The 20,673-nt window shown below is 29.0% G+C and overlaps 1 protein-coding gene across 4 annotated transcripts in view; it reads left to right on the plus strand.

Moving 5' to 3' along the window:
* Positions 1-808: 808 nt before the first annotated feature.
* The window catches only part of Vha100-1 (V-type ATPase subunit a family protein Vha100-1), a 34,750-nt gene continuing 14,885 nt past the window's right edge, over positions 809-20,673 (plus strand). Inside the window, exons 1-3 of one of the 4 annotated variants that reach the window (XM_033468118.2) lie at positions 809-1,135; positions 5,239-5,544; positions 16,143-16,255. In XM_033468118.2, coding sequence (XP_033324009.2) covers positions 1,019-1,135; positions 5,239-5,544; positions 16,143-16,255 — 536 coding nt within the window. In that variant the 5' untranslated portion in view covers positions 809-1,018. Of the gene's footprint in view, positions 1,136-5,238; positions 5,545-16,142; positions 16,256-16,929; positions 16,983-20,673 lie in introns of all 4 variants that reach the window. The other 3 variants (XM_033468120.2, XM_033468121.2, XM_033468119.2) reach the window with 3 other exon arrangements.

Raw genomic sequence — 20,673 nt, forward strand, 5'->3', positions numbered from 1 at the left:
ATCTACAGTGTATAAAAGTTCTATACTTAAAATAAGGGAAAGTCTTGAAAAATGTCTGTAATTTGAAGAGCTCGTCAATTTATATTTAACGCGGTCAAAAATCATACTGCGAGAGCCATCTATGTCCTCTATGAAGAAACAATGTAGTAAAGCCAAATTCACATAACGAACTGTGTACACAAGACTCTAATGCTGTATTCACACATTGTTAGACGCGAATTTCCAATGACACGTTTGTCAAAGTTATCTTCCTATTTTCTAAAATCGAGATTAAGCTTTGCAAAAAATAATAAGTTCCTATACTTATTTGACATACATATAACATAATAGCAGCAACAGAGATTGGAATCGAGTTTTACACTTCGAGGCATTGTTTGTTCATTCAAAATTTAAACTTCAAATATTTCGAATTATATACATTATGTTCATGCAATATATGCCATAGAATACAATTAGGGTATACAGGATACAATTAGAAATATACAATTTTGCTAGCGTGTACGTGCTGCTACCTGGTGGCAAGATTAGTAGTATGAAATATACGTTTCATTTTGTACGGTGATTTTATGCCGTTGCGATTAATACACAAATATTCAATTTCTGATTTATGTAACAGTTACAAATGCCTGAATCTTGTAACTTTTATAAACTATGATGGACAAACATTTCGATTGTTTGATATCGAATCGAAGTTCGCGAATTGTCGTTGTCGCTAGTGGTGTTCATGGGCGTTAACAAAAAATGTGAGAATCAATAATGTGTTCCATCAATGTATAGTTTATGGCTACCTTACGTCGTGACTTATTCATTGATTATTAGTCACATACACATAGAAGAAATCACGAGATTGGTTTCTTCGTTCAACGTTGATCGAAAGGAAGTTGTGCTAAATTAGTGGATTATTGGTATATTATTGTAATTCTTTCTCTTTCTTGACTCTAGTTCGAAAGAACTGAGTCTTCTTAGTAGATCCAATCAATCGAATGTGAAAATCGTTAAGACATAATCAAAATCAAATATGGGATCGCTTTTTCGAAGCGAGGAGATGACCTTGTGTCAACTCTTTTTGCAAAGTGAAGCAGCTTATGCTTGTGTCTCGGAGCTTGGAGAATTAGGACTTGTGCAATTTCGAGATGTAAGTTTCATATTATAATATTAATTATATGTAATTTTTGACATATTATTCTACCACAAAATTTGTTGTGGGATCTTTGTATATAGATACAATGCAAAATTTCAAATTTATGCAAAATATAAAACGAATATGTTAACATTAAACAATTCTTAACTTTTTAACATACGGTTACTTTTGGTACATGTACCAAGTGCAAATTTCAGATTACTTTATAGTCTTATTTCTGTCTGATTATCCAGAGCAAATTAATATGTTTTGACACTTTGCGTAATAACTTCTTATGTACATACATAAAGTGTAACTTTCTTACATTGAAATTTGATAGATTGGAATTGTCTTACAAGGTGCTAAGGTTACAAAAAAATGTTTGTACAAAAGTTGTTTGGTAGGACAGGCTCCATCATCTAGTATTAATAGCTTTTTTGTGGGCGGAGAACTAAAAGTAATTTCAAAGTCAATTTAATTTTTTTTTAATGGACTGCAATATATTTTTCTTCAGAATATAACAGCAGACAAATCTAAAAAGTTACCGCTTAATATCATGTTGACATTGTCTGCTGCCTGTTATATTCTGAAGAACAAAATATAGTATTCTGTTAATTAAGTTGAGCATGAAATATCTTTTACTTATCTATCCAACAAAATTATTAATACTAGATGATATAGCCCTATCAAATAACTTTTGTAGGAGCATTTTTTTGTAACTTCAATTTCTTCCAATAAGTTCTACTGTACTCACATACAGAAGATACCCTAAATGTCATAAATGTGTGCATTAAGTGATTAATTATCATTATTGGCAGAATAACTATCAATTGACAACTATAACACTAATTTATAACATAATATATATGTTTATTTGTATGTAGAATTTTTAGTTTTATCTTCGTTTAATGTATAAAATCTAAGTCTACTGCAGTTGACATCAATATTTTAATGTTATAGATATATTATAGATGATAAAATTCGATAAGTTTTCTGTTTCATTTAATTACTTTTTTAACTAGCTCATAGAAAAAAATATTTAAGAAAAAACCTATTTAAGAAAAAAATGACATGCGAAGTATGCTCATGGGTAAATAGTAGTATTTATACAGCCAGCTATATATTTTATATTGTAAGTCTGAAATAGAAGTGAGATGATAACATGATTGTAATATTTAAGTTAAGGAATTTTTTGTAACACAAAATACAGTATTTAAATTTTTTTTATGACCATTCTTCTGACTAAAATGTTTACATAATGTTATAATATTAGTTTGTAGATAGCACTAATTTAGCTTAAATTAATTTTATTTAAATTATACATGCTGCTTTTGTTGTTATACTTTGATGTCTCTTCTGCTTAAACTCTCCATTATCTATGTTTTCCCTTAACTATCCTTCTCACTTTGCTACTTTTAATTCCTTCCATGTATATCTGAGCCCTAATTTCAGTGTTTACTTTTAATTTCGTTGATTTTACATGATTTTTAAATGCATAAAGATTTGTATCAGTCTCTTATACCAATTGTAAGATATTTAAAATATAGTATTTGTGCAATATAGTTTTGTAACATTCAAAATCTATTTAGAATTATAATCAAATTAAGAAATTCACAATATAATTCAATCTTATGTTCTGATAAAATGTAAAAGTTGTTTATATTAAAAACAATTTAAATGGAACATCAAATTTATTACTTTTTTAGAAGTCATGAACATGTAATAATAATACATATATGAGCATTTATAAATGCACTGACAAGTGTATAATATAGAAACAAAAAGATGAATAACATAAATGTAACATAATTGAGGAAGTACTTGTTGTAAAAAGGAATGTGCATCATCAGTTTAGAATTAAGAGAAAGATGATGACTTAATATTAAGTTACATATAAGAACACAGATACTTTTGTGCAATATGGAAGAAATTAGAATCCAGAGGATTTATTTTTTTTGAGAGATCAGTAAATTAAAGTCATCATAATATTCTAGAATATTACTGTGTTGTGATGTGTAAATATGAAATAATTATTATTAAAATATGTTTTGTTAATTTTATTGATTATGCTAGTTAAAAGACTATTTACTCTCACTAGACTGATTCTATGTATATTTGAGAAAGAGAGAGAATATCCTTATTCATTTGTCATATGAATTTGACACATTTCTCACTGATCCTAAATATAAATAGCATCTACTGCACTTATTTCTTCGTGAGTAATAAGAATAATTTTATATATTTGAAATAAAGTTTTACTTACCATAGATTTTAATTTTTAAAGTATCAACTAACAAAGTGTGTTATTTACCTTCCCACAACATTGATTTTTCAAGAGACAAATTATAATAAATTAAGAAAATGAATATAGACACGCAAATGGTTTTATTTGTGTAAATGATTATTTTATCTCAATATTATAGTATGTGCAATAATATCTAAAATATGAGTTTTCTAAATTTTAATCAGTCTTGCCCCAAATTCATGTCAATGTATGTATATTTCAAAAAAGTGTATGTTAATTTCGAAAATACTGAAATAAAATTTCGTAAATCAATATGAAAATGAAAATGGTAAAGGAATCGTAAATTTCCAATAAAATGAAAAAAGCCGATGATAAGTACTTAATAAAATAGATCTTTTTTGTACAGAAAATTATTTAATACATTATTCAGTTATTTCTCATTTTTCTTTTTTAAATTATGCAGTATCCGTTGAATAATTGCATGTCTTTAAGTGTAAATTAAGCTTTCTTTTCCTTCACATCATTATTTACGCGGCATAAGACTGAAAATTATAATATGAAGCAGGAATTAGGTATAACATACCTAAATAATTATAGAAACGTAATTCGTTAGTTTGCTTTAATTTTGATAAACAAAAATTAACTCAATGTTAGCTCAGTGTTTTTGTACGATTTACATACAACATTTGTCACCTATTAAACAGGCATATAATAAAAAGAGAAAATCAAATTTAAATACATAGTTTTGTTTATAGATGTAAGAATCATAGCATTTCCTTAATTTTAATTACTTATTTTAGCAAAGATTTTTGAAAGACTTAATAGTATAATTTAAGAAAAAAAAATGAAATTGTTTATACTACATCTAGATCTTTTGCGCGAAAATTAAGATACACACGGGTGTTTAAAAATGAGCCGGATACATATGTCACCTCATGCACGCTGACACTCTTGAGACCACTCCACAATTCAAGATAAGGAAATGCGTAAATGAAATTTTAAGAATTGATATTGATTGATAGGTTGCGGCTCTTCTATAAAACCGTCGGGAAGCGGAGCGAAATGCTAACGATAAAATGATTTCTGCGATTTCTTCTTAAGAGACTATGAAGTGGTTCTTCTTGAGACATTTAGGACAATTTATCTTAAATTCAAGGGATCATTTTTTTATTCAGAAATATGCTGTCAGAAACACAAGTCTAGAAAACTTGAAAAATTTAAGTTGGTAAATTATTAGGACTTTGAATGAGAGAATTTACGATTTTGGCTGTATTTAAAAAAGATATCATCTTAGTTTTAGAAATTTTGAATAGAATCTCATATTTACAATAGGTAGACCAGGAACCTTTATGCAATATAAAAATGAGATTACAAGAAAACAGGAGACAGATATCAGTGTATTTCTTCTTTTAATAGTTTCAATAAATTGAAAATAACGTAGCAACAATTTTAAATCCTTCTGATGTATTCATTGCTCTATGCATAAATTCGTAAACTTTGCTTAGTTAAAGTTATTAAAAATAAATTTTTGAAGTTATTCTCCAAAAAGTATAACAATGATAAACTTGAAATTTCGGTTTGAATATATTCTCAAAAACAATGTCTATATCTTCGATCGATTCGAAGTCTTAGATGACACACCCTATTCGGATAATAGAACAGTGACTAATTTAAAGTGCTAGATTCCATCTTTTCTAGATAATAAAAGATTCATATAATCGAGATTCTACTGTATTTTGAATACGTTGAAAAGTAATTCCTATAATATCTGCAGTTTTATTTTGTTCATTCTTATCTTGATTATTAGATTTTACGACCGAATGTATACATATATTTGTCGAATCATAATAATGTTTCCGAATTCTATTTGCAGCTCAATCCTGATGTCAATGCTTTCCAACGAAAATTCGTTAATGAAGTGCGTCGCTGCGATGAAATGGAACGTAAATTACGGTATTTGGAGAAAGAGATTAAAAAAGACGGTATCCCCATGCTTGATACCGGAGAAAACCCAGAAGCCCCGCAGCCTCGGGAAATGATAGATCTCGAAGCAACGTTTGAGAAATTGGAGAATGAGCTGCGAGAAGTGAATCAGAATGCAGAAGCTCTCAAACGAAATTTCTTGGAGCTAACTGAATTAAAGCATATACTTAGGAAGACACAAGTTTTCTTCGACGAGGTAGGAATGATTCCCTCAAACCTATTTTTATGACATAACTGAAAAATGTTTACTTTTTGTCTTCTCTAATTTATATAATATAATAATCAACGCTGCTTTTAATATAATAAACAAATATCATACGACTACACAGATGTAACAAAAACACAGTATTTCTTATGACATAGACTATACGTTAAGCGAGTTGTTAAAAAGATGTAAAAAGTTCTTCATCTCTTCTCTTGAATTATGAAATATTTTTTCCGAAATTGAAATGATGAACAAATCGCTGTTTGATACTGAATATACAATGTATATTTCTATAAGATGTTCGGAAACATAAACGTGCATATCTATGTTATTTTCATAATTTTAAATATTACCAAAGCAGAATATTTTGATTTTTCATCATAACAAAATCAAGAAGTATATCCACTCTTTACTACTTAAAATTCAATATTTTAGAATACATTATATTGATAATTTTGAAAAATATTATATATATATATATTTTGAAAATATTTACAGCGCTAAAAATTCATGGAATAAAATGAGTACATAATTTTGTTATATATTAATATATCTTTATCAATTAATTTAGAGACTATTAAAATAAAATGTTGGATATACGGCATTATTTTAATTGTGCTATAATGTAAATATCGATTTAATGACAAATGGTTATAAACGAAGATTTTGTTTTTAAAGTAATTAACATAATAAATTACAACAACAATGGTGTGTTAGGTTTGGTTGTCCGTTCCATGCGAAATTGATTACATTCGTATTTGATATCTGGAATTTTGTTTAAATTAAAGTGAGATGTATAGACAAATAATTAAGTTAGTTATAATGGAACCAGATGTGTCTGAAGTTCTTATTGATCAGTTCGTGTTGTTCGAGTAATAAAATTTATTATAATATCGTAATAAAAATATGAGAAAAAGCTTTGCAAACTTTAGTATTGCATATTCACATTCCGGACATTTTTATCAAATCCACTTCAAAGAAATATGCTTTGTATAAATTTTCGGAAATTATGTAGATTTTTGACATCTAGCTGACTAAAGCTTTCGCGAAAGTTAAACAAAAAAATTATACAATCTGTCTATGGTACTTACAATATTACGTTAAGGTAGTTCCAAATCCAAAACAAAGAAAGATTATTATTCTTTTTATTATTTGCAAATTGTTTTTGAAATAATTAATGAGGCTTATGGAAACCGTTTTCATGAAATAATAGTTGAACTTACGAATTACGGTGTTTAATTAATTCTTTATTTCTAGTCATAAAACTTTGCAACGCGGAAATATTTGCAATATTCTTATTTCATCAATTTTACACGATACAGTTAGATGTTTTGAACCTATTAGAAGAGTACTGAATTTTAGTTTTTATGAATAAAAATAACGAAATTCTGATTTTAGAATTGGAACCAATAAGAGAAAATCAAATTTCATGGATTTAATATTTATACGTATCAACTATCTCTTGCAAAGTCAGATTTTATAATAAATCGGTGATTTGAGGATATTTAAGGATTTATAATTTTAAACGTGAATAATTATAACATAAATTTCAATGAATAGCTCAAACGTGAGAATTTATCGAGTAGATCGAGTTTGCATGGAATGGACATTATGGGGCCTTGTATACGGATTTTAAAGTTATAATAATTTTTGTTTAGAAGTAAAGAATATTGTACTTGTGTTTTACAAACTTATACATGTATAGTTGTTCTTCGTATTGTCCTTCTTGGAAATCGATTGTGATTTGTTTTTATTATAAAAGAAAAACTTCCGTTTTTTTACACACTTTTCATATAATAAATATTATGCATACATCATATGCAGGGTTAAAACTGTAAAACTGAGTTTACAGTGTTTTAACGAATAAATAGTAAATAAATATTTAAACGAATAAATTAATAGTTTCATGTTGCTTTTAAAATATTCAAAATTTAAGCAAATTTTTGAGAAAATGTGATCAAATTCCGTAGAATTTATTTTTAGATTCTAGTAGATATACTTGTGATATCTTTTAATACTGTCATCGTCGCAAGTATTTTGTTTACGATATATTCATCAAAATAATCTCATTTCCTCTTGGGAAATGATAAGTATTCTGAAAATTCAAATTTATCTTTTTCAAAGAAAAGTCGTTCTGATTAATACGTACGGTGCAAATAATAATAATAAATATTACATTATAATTATATTTAAGAATAATTTTACGTATACAATAGTTAAAAAATATAGAAATACATATCATTTTTCATTACATTTATTAAACATGAAGACAAGAATTTTTCTTGCAATGTTATTTGTATTTATTACTAATCATCTTGATTATTTCGTCAAATTGAAAATTAGTTGAAGGAAATAGAAATTTCATAAGCACCAACTTAATCTAAAATATTTAATTGTTATTTTTATATAGTGTCTTTCAAATGCAGATTGTTTAAGCGTCTTTTTAAAGTGTAATGACAAAAACATTTATGCATAGCATTTGGTGGTTTTTTGAAAGATGAATGTGTGATAAGAGAAACTACTTTGAATATTATGCTTATAAATAATATGCTAAATATATCGCATCTTATGCGTTTTATTAGCTATTTTTTAAATGAAACATGTTTGCCAAGTTTTTTAAGCGCTATATTTATTTTATATCGATCTGTTGAGTTTTCTAATAAATTTTACTCCACGTTAGTGTGAATCTAAAAAATTGAAACTTCTAGAAATTAAAAATAAAAATTACAATAAACTTAACCAACTAATCATTAACTTAACTTAACTAATCATTATATTAATAGATTAATGGACATCTATATTGTAGTTTAATAACAAATTTTTTTTATACCACATTCATTCTGTTGAACTATGCAAACGTATGTATAATATGTTTTTTGAATTATTACACTAGAAAGGAAATAATTACTTTCACATTGAATTTGGATGTAGCTTGCATATATTCAATTTATTACATTTATTTAGAACAAAAACAAATTCAATAAATACTTAATGATATCATATAATTACTGTTTTTATATTTTGTGCATTCTACAGTACAATGTTAACTTGTACCATTTGTGATTGCTATTGTCGTAGGTTGAAATAAAAATAATAAGTTTTATTTAATCAAGTCAAGCATGCACCATTGACTGCAATGACTTTTCCAATGGAATAGTAATTGATATATTCTATTTTTACAAAAACTAATGCTTTAGAAAAGATGGAATATACTAGTTGGTATCGTTTGAGTTAAATGTGATTAAAGTTACTGTAGCACATATTAATTGAGTTAAGATTGTACTTGTGAAAATACCGCATTTTTATTTCGATTTACAGAAATCGATAACTTAACGTGGTACAAGTTAATACCTTGCACAGCCAACTATATAAATATGTTATTATTACAATAGTAACGATTTTTTAAATAAAACTTCGGAGGAATACACTTTTGACACATATAATTCTATAATTATTTGTAGATGCGAGTATAGCATTGCAAGCTATACAAATGATTAAAGTGCATGACAATGGAAATTGTGCAATATGTGTCTAATAATAATGCCTTTTTTTGCAATTGCTTTGCGATTTTGTACAACAGTGCAACTTTATATTACATTATATGAAAAGATAGTTTAAAGAGAATTTTAAATATGCTAATAATACTAAGTCAAAAGACCATTGAGATTAGGAAGTGTTTGTTTTGTGTTACTAATAATAATGTTGAGTGATTTTAGGACTATTAATGTGTTAGTGTTGCCAACTAACCAAGTTGCAGAATTGCAAAAGACACAAGTCACTATATATAAGCCCTATCTCCCTGTAGCCCTTATATTGTATTTTTACAATACAATTCTCAAAAAAAGTGCAACAGACTACATTCGTAATTATCATTTAAGTGTTTGTTATCCGTTAACAATACATGCATCAAAAACATTTTGCATTCAGGTATAAGTGTGTAAGTGCAAATGCTATCACATTAATTTTTTCAAGTTCAAATTTTTGTGTTTAAAAAGTTCCTTGCGTCTGTATGTGACAGTATTAAGTTGCACCTTTAGAATTTGTTGTTTCAAATGTAATATACATATATGTACATGTTCCTTAGTAAACTTGATATATGTAATTCTTTATTATATTATCATGCATTCAGTTGATTGAATTAAAGCATTAGTACATACGTTCTTTTATTCATAGTTATTTGTAATACTCATTCCCTTTTATGAATGAAATGTTTCCTACTTTAACAGTTTTGAAAAATTAATAAATGATTGTTCAAATATATGAACTATGTAAATTGAACCCATTCAAGCGGCTGCAATCTTAGTAAGAACATAATTTTTACAACGGGGAGATGGAGATATAACAGAGAAAATATGTCCAGTATACTGTTTAGACTTTTATTACATACAGTGTGTCTTATAATTTGTAACACATTTTGCAGCTACAAATTTGTTATATAGAATGAATAAAGATATCAAAAATCTTATCAATAAAACTTTACCAATAAGCTTATGGTTATATAAGTGTAATTTACATAAAGACTTTTTTAATCAGTCAGATATTAAACGGTACTGAAGAAGATATTGAAAGTATGTGAAATTTGCCTAATACTCTATTCGAAGTTTATTCATCTTATTTTAAATATTGAAAAAAGTCGATTGTCATATTTTTCACTATCTTAAATAGTAAAAAGAGTTTCAACAAATAAATCCTTATTGGTTTAGTGTAATCTGGAACTACGTTAATAGAAACATTAATTATCTTAACTATATCTCATATAAGATTATTTATAAGTACACGATTATACATAATACATACTGATATAATTTCGTAGATTTTCAACGATTTTCAAAATTATTAATAGCTGTAATGCTATCTGTGTATTTTTTAAATGCAAGAAGCTTTATTAACACAGTTTACATAGATAAATGTTAGAAGAAAAATATTGTTTTCGTTAAAAATCTTATTATATATTAGAATTTAATTGAATTCGTTAAAATTATGACAATAGTGTAGGTGCCCATTATACAATATTGACAGAAGATAGTTGACATCATGTTCTCAAACATTAATTTAATATTACCCGTGCGTAATGATCTAAATGACTATAAAGTTGAAAGAGAAACGTGTATGAATTACTTATGTTTCTTGTCATGTGCAGTGTGTTGTAGTCAAAACCTGCATGGTATTAAAACAATCAAATTCTAGCTAGTTAATTTGTTTCTTACATTGCTTCTATATGAACACTGTTTTTGAGTATTCAATATTTCACTGTAGTATTTTAATTATTATGGTATATATGAAGTTTACAATCGCTTATTACAAAAAGTATTTCTTAATGGTTAATATTCTTACAAAATATTCTTTACAGTGATTGTATATCATTGGTAATTGCATGGATTGATTAAAATGGGACACTCAACATACATGTATTTTACTGCTACATAAGAGAATGATGTTATACACCTTTTATATAAAAATTTTCAAATATCATATTACTGAGTTACAAATCTATAAACATTATTTTCGTGTCTGTTGTGCAGAACTCCTATATTATTTCATTATAAACTTATAGATAAAGTTGGAATTTGTTAATATACATATTTGACAATATTCTTATTTATTTCCTAAATAGTGAAAGTCATTATTGAATCTAATATTCATATTAATATTTATTCTCTCCATAATACAAGTATTCTATATACTATTTATTGTGCTACAATTAAGAATAAATTGCTTAATAACAGCATATTATATTGTATATGAAAGATCTTATATTTAAGCTTGTTTAATATGTCGAATGTTGAAGCAAATGGCATGCATGCAATTAGCTAGAGCTAAAATATGTAGAAATAGGAATTCAGGCTAAATTAAAAAAATTTACAGTTACTGAATATAACATATGATATATTGATTACATAGATTATTGCATGAAGCATGGTTTTAATGTAAATTTAATAAAAACTATATGTATACGTATGTATACAATTACGTATATGTATATAGAAACAGAATCTCCATTTCACTGACATTTATGAATTCTTTGATAATTTACGATAATAAAAGAAAGTTGAAAACGAAATAATTCAGTGTTTAATAATTTAAGGAATAAGTGTAATACAAATCATAAAAAGATAAAATTTTTCACTAAAGTATAGAAAAATCATTTTGATTAACAATTACCTTATATATTATTCTTTTATATAATCTAACAAATCCAATAATATTAGCTGTATGCTCTAGACAATAATTACAGTTACAAGAAACATAAATGTAAGGAATATTGATATAAATAGTTGAAAGAATAAATTCCTGTTTTAGGCTCGTTATTTTTATAACGTGTTTTTGTAATTCTACGTTAAAATTAATAACCCCGTAAGCAAAAAGCGAGACAATCAATTAAAATTGAATCGAAATTATTAAATTATTATAATTTGACACTGATCAAGTAATTTATAATTTTATTTATAGAATTTCGTTTCATTCATTATTAAAAATTATCAAAAACTCATGGATGTCATCTGAACGTTTGGGTATAAACGAATTATACCGACATTACAATCTATGACTAGTTACATAGTCATCAATCTTATTAACATTTAGTGTACAGTACTATGCTATGTGTACATCAAACAGTAGTGTCTACATTTGTACAGATAATTAAGCTGGTCTTCAATTTGGACTGAAATTTTTATTCGAGATATGAATGCATGATCTTTATACTAATTCAATTTTTTAACTGTTTATAACAATAATTATATTATTGAATCGTTCTTATAACTTATAATATAAATATTATGCAGTAATGCTTTAAAAATCGTTTATCTATTGATATTTTGTTATATGATATTTTCTACCTATTCGAAATGATACTGAACAATTTATAAACGTTTTTGTTCAGCTTGTCAACAAAACTTTTTCCAATTTATTTTTCTCTTATATCACAGAGTATTGTGTAAACACCGATTTCATTAGAAAAATACTTTGTCATATTCAAACTTCGATTTAACTTTCTATACATATAATAATAACCGCAAGTTTACGATCGATAATGTTTAATTTTTATTAAAAATTAAAAAATCTTCCATGCATCCTACATTTGATTGAAATGGTCATTTTATGTCAAGGAAGTAATGTATCAATGTGCTGGATTGTGTCCAAATGAATATTAAATTCAAAATAAGCTTTGACAATATATAAGCTGTTTTCTACTGAATATAACATACATAAGCACAACACTGATCGACATCTAAAATTAGAAATGATGTCAAATGAACGATTTTTGAAACAGTACTATGTTTAGAACTAATTTTACCATACAGGATAATTCTGTAGAATGACAATTCTTTATTTTCACCCCATTTCAGTTATAAAAAGCAGAAATTTCACAATATCAATAGAATCAGCTGGGTTTACCTTATATAGAGGATATTCCACGAATCTAATATTTATGCCAATATCGAAGAATGTAACATACATATATATTGGTAATATTTGTATTATTGATTGTAATCAGCTTTCATTATACATAGTATAGTGTGGACGCAAATTTCTGCTTTTCATAATAATACTGTTACATTACAGTTGGATTTGTGAATTATATTATCTATTATCATGGTAAATAATGATAATACATACTGTTATATACCTTTCGTTTAGTTCAACTCATGTCAGTAGATAGAGTACAATTTTTAAAATATAGTGATAATGTTCACATGTGTATTACTGCCAGACAGAAGTATGAAAACAAATATCTCGTCTGAAGAATAGTACTTATGTGTACTAAAGCTTCTACACTAAAATAGAACTCTAGTATAATATTCTATACTAAAATATAACTAATGAAACTATTCTAGTAATTCTTTTAGACTTCTGTCCAGTAATATACATATGTATAGTTTACTATTTATACAGAATTAGTATGCAAACATGAATATTTCCCAACGAAAAGAACATATTTTCACGTAATTTGCTCGGCTTACGTTTCAAATACGGTATTCAATAGTAGCTTGTATAATGACTGTCACCTTCTTTTGACAGATTCGAAAAGTTTTTTTATGACAGTCGTAGTTGTAACGTGCATTTGTTCTTGATGCGTGAAAAACAATATTTCGGTTCGACTCCATTTCGTGGGTATTTGAAGATTGGTATATATGTGCAAGTAACTGTATTTTAATCCGTGCACCTTTTAGTATAAGCATACACACAAGTATTTACGTACTCGTATCGTAATTTGTTTAGCACAACTATGCATACGAGTGCTTTGGGAAACAGTACGTACGGCTTTCGATGAAGTAGAAACAATGAGTTGGTATATTATCTCCTCTAGCAAAGTTTAACTGATTAAAACAGTGTATTTTTCTTCTAAAGACATAAGTCTATTAACATGTTGTCTTTCGGCAGTTTTCTAATAGCTCTTTTAACACTTCAGCTTTATCAATCGAGGGAAAAGTGATTAATCTTAGAAAAAAGTCTTCAATTAAAATTTTTAAAAGTATCTTTTAAATCGAAGATCGATAGGTGAAAAACGCGATATAACAATTTTATCTATAATTCAACAAATTATCTATAATACAACGTAACAACTTCTTCTGAAGTTGCTACTTAAATGAAATTTATCGAGCTGCTGATACAGATATCTCGGTTATTGAAAAGTCTATTAATAGGCTCGCAGTGAGTAAAGTGAATAAAGTTTGAGTCACAGCTGAAATCGTACAATTTATTGCGTTTAAAAATAGGTTTTATATAGTAAAATAGCTCTTTGCAAATGTGAACATTCATTTATATCGACGTTACTACGTAGAATGAATATATTTGAAAGTTGCATGGAAAATGATTTGAAAAATATTTTGTAAGGAAGATTTCCATATTGTGGACCACTTGAGAATGTATCTCCAAAAATACGTTCATATTTTGGGTGAAAAATTCGAGAATAATTTTGGGAATGTGATTAACACGTTAATCTGCTATAATAGATTGTAACGCTATACGTATACGTAGTTGGTTAAAAATATTTTTAAAATTACATAAATGATCGAATTTAGGAGACTAGTTTCAATGTCTATGTTATATTTCATGTAAAAAATTTTATAAGCTAGACAAACAATCTAATTATTAATTTCTTGCTATTTCGCTATTTTATCAAGATGTAGAGACGCCTTGGTTAGATATCCATTGCTAGATATCCATTGTAATGGATGTAATTAAAAAATTATTTTATAGCAATTATTAGTTTTTGGGCCCGGGCAACCTAATAAAGCTTTACTCACAATCAGCGTTGGACACTTTTCCCAAGTACTCGATTTAATTATACTTATTACAGTAAATTCTCCCTAATAGTTCCGCAACTATTACTATTCCGCAACTATTTTGATACGATATTTGCAATTACAATAAATGATATTGGTAATAAATTGCCTGGATTACGCTACGATCAAAAAGAAACGTGGCTGAGTTTATACAAAATTTATGGATACAGCAATTCTCTCATTCCCGCCATGTGACAAATTGATTTTGGAAGACTTTATTTACAAACTATTAAGACGAGCACTTGCTACACTTTACATTACAATTACATTTCTGGAAATAAAAAAAAAGGCACAAGGAAGTAAATCTGGTGAGTGACATTCTTGCTTGTGATTCGCTTTTCTTCTTTCCAAAAATGAAATTATTGTTCAACGAGAAAAATGGATCGCAACGGATGCTCGCAACTCGATTAGTAATCCTCGATTCTCAATCCTCGCCGTACCGCGCCGGATTTTTTCGGACCCAGAGCTCGAGGCGCGCCTTGACCGTTTCACATTTGACTCCGTCTGTCGTTTGTCTATGTCAATTTGAAGAATCTCGCCAATATGTCAAAACAAATTTTCATATGCAAAGAATTAGAAATTCAAAACTTATGGCATCGCCGCACCGCGTCTGAGTTTTTGCGGACCGGAGCTCGAGGGACCTGCCTTGACCGTTTGACATTTGATGCCGTCTGCCGTTTATTTATGCCAATTGGAAGAACCTCGCCAATATGTTAAGACAAATTTTCACGTATAAAAAATTAGAAATAAAAAGAAATCAAGGTTTTTATCCAGCATTACTGTGTATCTGTATTAATGTGTACTAAAAAAACTTCGTCTACGTTAAATAGTTCGCAAACCACCGAATTTTCATTGAAAATGATCGTTGTTTCTAATGATTTCGAAATCAATCGTCTTTCGAGTGCACGCGAAACAAAGTTGCACGGATTCGAATTCAGTGCTCGTGCACGCACAATTCACAATACCCATGTTCCATTCCGATTAGTCTTTTGTTCCGATCATTCCGATCGTTCTTGCATACTGTATCGGTATTATTCTTGCATCATCGATCGAGTCGAGCGTATAATGAAATATTAAACAGAGCCTAAACAATGCCATATAGTTGTTAATCATCAGGAACGTATGATCAGCAAGTTCTCTAATCCTTCATCATTCTTTCTGTCCGCTTTCTATTCCTTGACCGAATGGTTTAATAATCGTCTGTATTCAGATTGGTGAGTCTTATAAATTTTGTTGACGAGATATATGATGAGACCAATCGGGAGATAGGGCAAAAGAGAGGTGACATGTGTCTGTTGCCAGGCTGAGCATGGAGGTGTCGTGTCGCAGATGGCAGACCCCAGCCGTGAGGAAGAACAAGTCACTCTCTTGGGTGAAGAGGGCCTCCGCGCTGGCGGCCAGGCTCTCAAGCTCGGGTAATTAAATGCGGTGTAAATTCAATTAATATAGGACGTAACGATTTCAACATTCGTTCGTTACGCTGTAACGTTTTGTTTCGAACCATCGTTCCGCCGATTCGTTGCACGAGGACACCTACAGAATTCCACGTGATCGCAACTGCATCGTACTCGTCTAAAAGAAAAAAGAAAAAAAAACAACGTCTTTCAACGACCTGATAAATCGTCCCATGTCTTCGATATTTGAAAGATAAATTGCATCCACGAGATTCGGAACGCATCGAACGGTGCAACGGCGAACGATGCGATCCCAGAAAATCCTTGCGTCCTATATTTCAAGCACCAAGAGTTGCTAATCATTGTACTTCACGAATACTTTATAGACTGTATTTTGTTTTTTCTTCCAAGTTTTTTTTTTGACTAATTTAATTGATTGTTCTCCACTCTGCTATGGTATTGGGTCAGATTATAGTTATGACGGTGTTAAAAGACGCAGAATATTATGATAATGAAATGTTCAGTTTTGTGAATATACTGTTGTGTATTCTATAAAAGAAAAAAAAAGAAAGAGAACGTTAGGGTCTGTTCAGATCATTGTAGAGCTTATAATACCTTTTTTGTGTAATTAGGATATGCACACGAATATAGATTAAGTAGAGGGCACAATACGTCAGTGTGTTCTGTGGTTACAGCACCTGTATACTACGGCAGACACCATAGGAGCACACTATAGGAATCCCCTCAGGCAAGCTGTTATCAACCGTTATTTGAATTTGCAAATTTGTTTGATCTATGTTTTTTTGCCAGTAGCTACCTAGCTAAGTCCTTTAGTCGAAAAGGAACACTAATATTATAGTCACTAAACATTCAAAGTTTTCTTACACTTATTAATTCCTTAAAAAGATATGTTTATAATATTAACAATGAACAGACGTTCGCTATCAAGTGCGACGATGGGATGCGCTTTATGATCAAATTCTTCTTCTTTTTGTTTAATTTTCTAAACCTAATAAATTGGTTTAGATACTTTTATTCCATTGTTTCATATCATTAGACACTGCAAAATATTATTTACTGTGTCGTTTAATATCTACATGCAGTTGATGATACTAATGTAGTTATTACATTTATGTCGTCAGAAATATTTACATCAATATAAAATTAATAGTTAGACACTTATTGATCAGAATTGACGTAATCGTGTTCAGAAAAATCAATGCTTCCTGTTCTTACTAAATTAGGTACATTCGTCGAACATTGAAAAATTAAGTGACAATATAAATACACAGTCGGTTGCAGAGTTATTTTTAGGCTCACAAGTATTTTTTCAGCAATTTATATTTGTATTTTGCGTGCTCGATAATCCCGAGCCCTGCATTAAAGAATAAAAATCAGAGTACAGTAAACCATAAAAAATTGATCCCCCAATTAGATCGTATTGTTACACGTTTGGTGCATGCACAATTATTTTATGTTCCATTCAACCACAATTTTAACAAAGATTAGAAAAATCTGTTTCTTATTTCTTGATCTGATACAATTTTCTTATACAATCCCTCTTAACTTGTGTTAAGCTAAGTAAGTCAGTAGAATATTTGAAGATCATTTGTTTACAATATCCAAGATTCTTTAAAATGGTTAGTCATTTAAGCAAACATAATTTTTCATGATCGTAATCGACATATTTTGTCAATAAATTACAAATCTTTCGATGTAATAGAAATTACATTGTTTAGTCATTCACATACTCCGTTTACAAAATTGTTATTTTCGTATTTTTCCATTTACACAAGAGTCGTATACGAAGATCACGTTGATTATTAGTAAATTGATATCAATTGATTATAAAATAATTTCAAAAATACGTTGTAATATTAGTATTGTAAAGTCGGACATTTCATATGGAACAACCTAATATTTTGTTCCTAAGAAGTTAAGAAGAAGGGAGAAATCGACTCGAATAGTTTCATTAGCGTTTCTTATCACGAGTCGAAGAACGTCGAGAGAATAGTAAATAGATGTCAACTATGGAATTCATTAGAGGCATTCTAAGCTGTTCCATGTGAACTTGGCGCATAAGGCGAACTTGGCATAAATACCATCCATTTTTAATAACTATATTCAATAGTAAAGTAAATTTTGATAAATTAGTGAAGATCATATAAAAAGAAAATATATTTTTGATATATATATATAGTTTCTAAAAAATATTAATAGTTATAATATTAAGTATAATTGATAGTTTCTAAAAAAAAAATAAGTCTGCCAGATACAAACATAAATACAAGACTACTCACTAAATTGTTTGCTCATGTTTTAAATTTGTTAAACCTACAGTGCATTTCCTGTATGCAATTGGTATAACGTTAACACTAGATATTAGGTATACTCTAAGAAAAATGCACGACGGTAACGGAAGGTGGTGGGAAAGTTAGTAAAAAATGTGATTGGAATCATAATTAATTAATTAATCATAAAACAATAATTTAATTATAAATGAGAAAAATTGTAGACATGTTTGGAGGTTAACAATTGTTTCTCGCGTTGTAGAAAAATCTTGAAATCATATTTTGACCGTGTGTTCGTGCAGAGATTTCAGCGTACGCTACGGATACTATTTTCACTGTTCAAGTAGAGACATTTAATCCACGTACAATTGTAATACGAGAAATATTACTATCGTCACGTTTATATTATAAATATACTAGTTGAAATTAATAGTTGTGAGAATACGAATACTTCTGTGACTTACTTGCCAGTGCTTCTATGTATAATGGTAGTGAAAGGCAATTATCATAAAAATATTACTGCTTCAGCAACATTAAATGTTCAATGACAGACGTAACTGTTTGCTTGATTAAATAACATTCACTTAACAATTGTTTTAGAAGTGGTATATATGTGAAATGATCACGACATAAAATTGAGATAGTATAATACATATATTAGCAAACATATATATATATATAAATACACACATATATATATATTTATTTATTTATTGTATATAACAGTTGATACAGTTTGATATCGCCCACGTAACGTATCTGAAGTTCGTTAAGAATTCAGCCCTTCAAACTGTATCGAACACTTGTGTTACAAATAATAATTGCTTCAGTACAGTACACGTGTCGGTGTATCGTACTTGTTCTCTATGTACATATCGACAACAGCATTTTTCTTATGTACACATACATATATCAAAATCGTTATGCAGTCACATTTTCTGTAAATAACAAAAATGATGATGGTCTGGCCATGGGTATGTATAATAATGTACGTATTTTGTTTAACATGTTTCGTAGTGCGCTTCAGTTGCATGTTGTACACTAATGTTTAAACCGATTGTTTAGAGTGGATCGTTGTACTCACAATGACTAGCGCTACTTAAATGTGCAGTAATCATTCTTATCCTTAGAATAAACGAACAAAAACTGATCGGTGTTTATTATGCTGCTGTTTCGCTTGCCTTTTCGATTTTACGCTTCGCAGAGGATTGTTTTTCATTCCCTTCACGTTACTCGACGAACAATCGATTGGCCGTGTAAGGTACATCGGTGAATCTTTACAGATACAAGAGATAAAAGAAAAAAAAAAGCTATACAGACGAAGAAAATAGCGTGACAGAACGAAATATGCGATTTACCGGGAAATTGTGTTTCTTGGTTCTGCAAAGGTGGCTCGTTTTTGTCTATGAGCTCCGTCTCAGAGAACGCGTGAAACCGAATAAAAACGAACAGGAAAAAAAAGAAAAAACATGTGACAAAAATATCTTCACACGAGAATTTGAAAATCGCCTAACAATGTCGAATATTTGTGCAACGAAGTTTACGTTACTAGTAGCACGAGTGGACAGGCACGATAAGATTAAAACGCGATCGTGTCTCGAGTTCTGTGTACTACTACGAATGGAAACGTTCGAGGTGGCATGAATTTTCGACGAGAAATTTCGTTCGTCTTGTATCCGACAGAACGAACGCCGAAATATACTTTTTTACCATCGTATTTCTAAAACAGTTCTACGTGCTGTAACCCCTGGATAAAGCGACCTCTCGCTATCATTCTGTAATCTACACGGTCGTGTCTCGTTACTAGTTCACGGCACGAAATCGGCGACGAGCCACGAATTCTTACGGCAATTTACCTCATCAATTGGACGATAATAAATGACGTAGTTTGATCTGTTGGTATTAGCGAACGGCTGCCAACGCTTGTTTTAGCGCCGACAGCTGGTTGCAACAATGGAGGATCGATAGATGGACTAGCAACGAGACATTACTATACTAAACAGGATCTCGCCTCTATTTAAAGCGTCCTATCATTCTCTTTTACATCAATCTACTCTCGCAAAGTATATCTACTCGTAGATCAAAACAATTCATTCTTCCATATAAATGTATCATACGGACTTTTTTTTTCTGACCGACTCTTAATTA

Source organism: Megalopta genalis, chromosome 12, assembly GCF_051020955.1.
Source record: "Megalopta genalis isolate 19385.01 chromosome 12, iyMegGena1_principal, whole genome shotgun sequence".
NCBI lineage: Eukaryota > Metazoa > Arthropoda > Insecta > Hymenoptera > Halictidae > Megalopta > Megalopta genalis.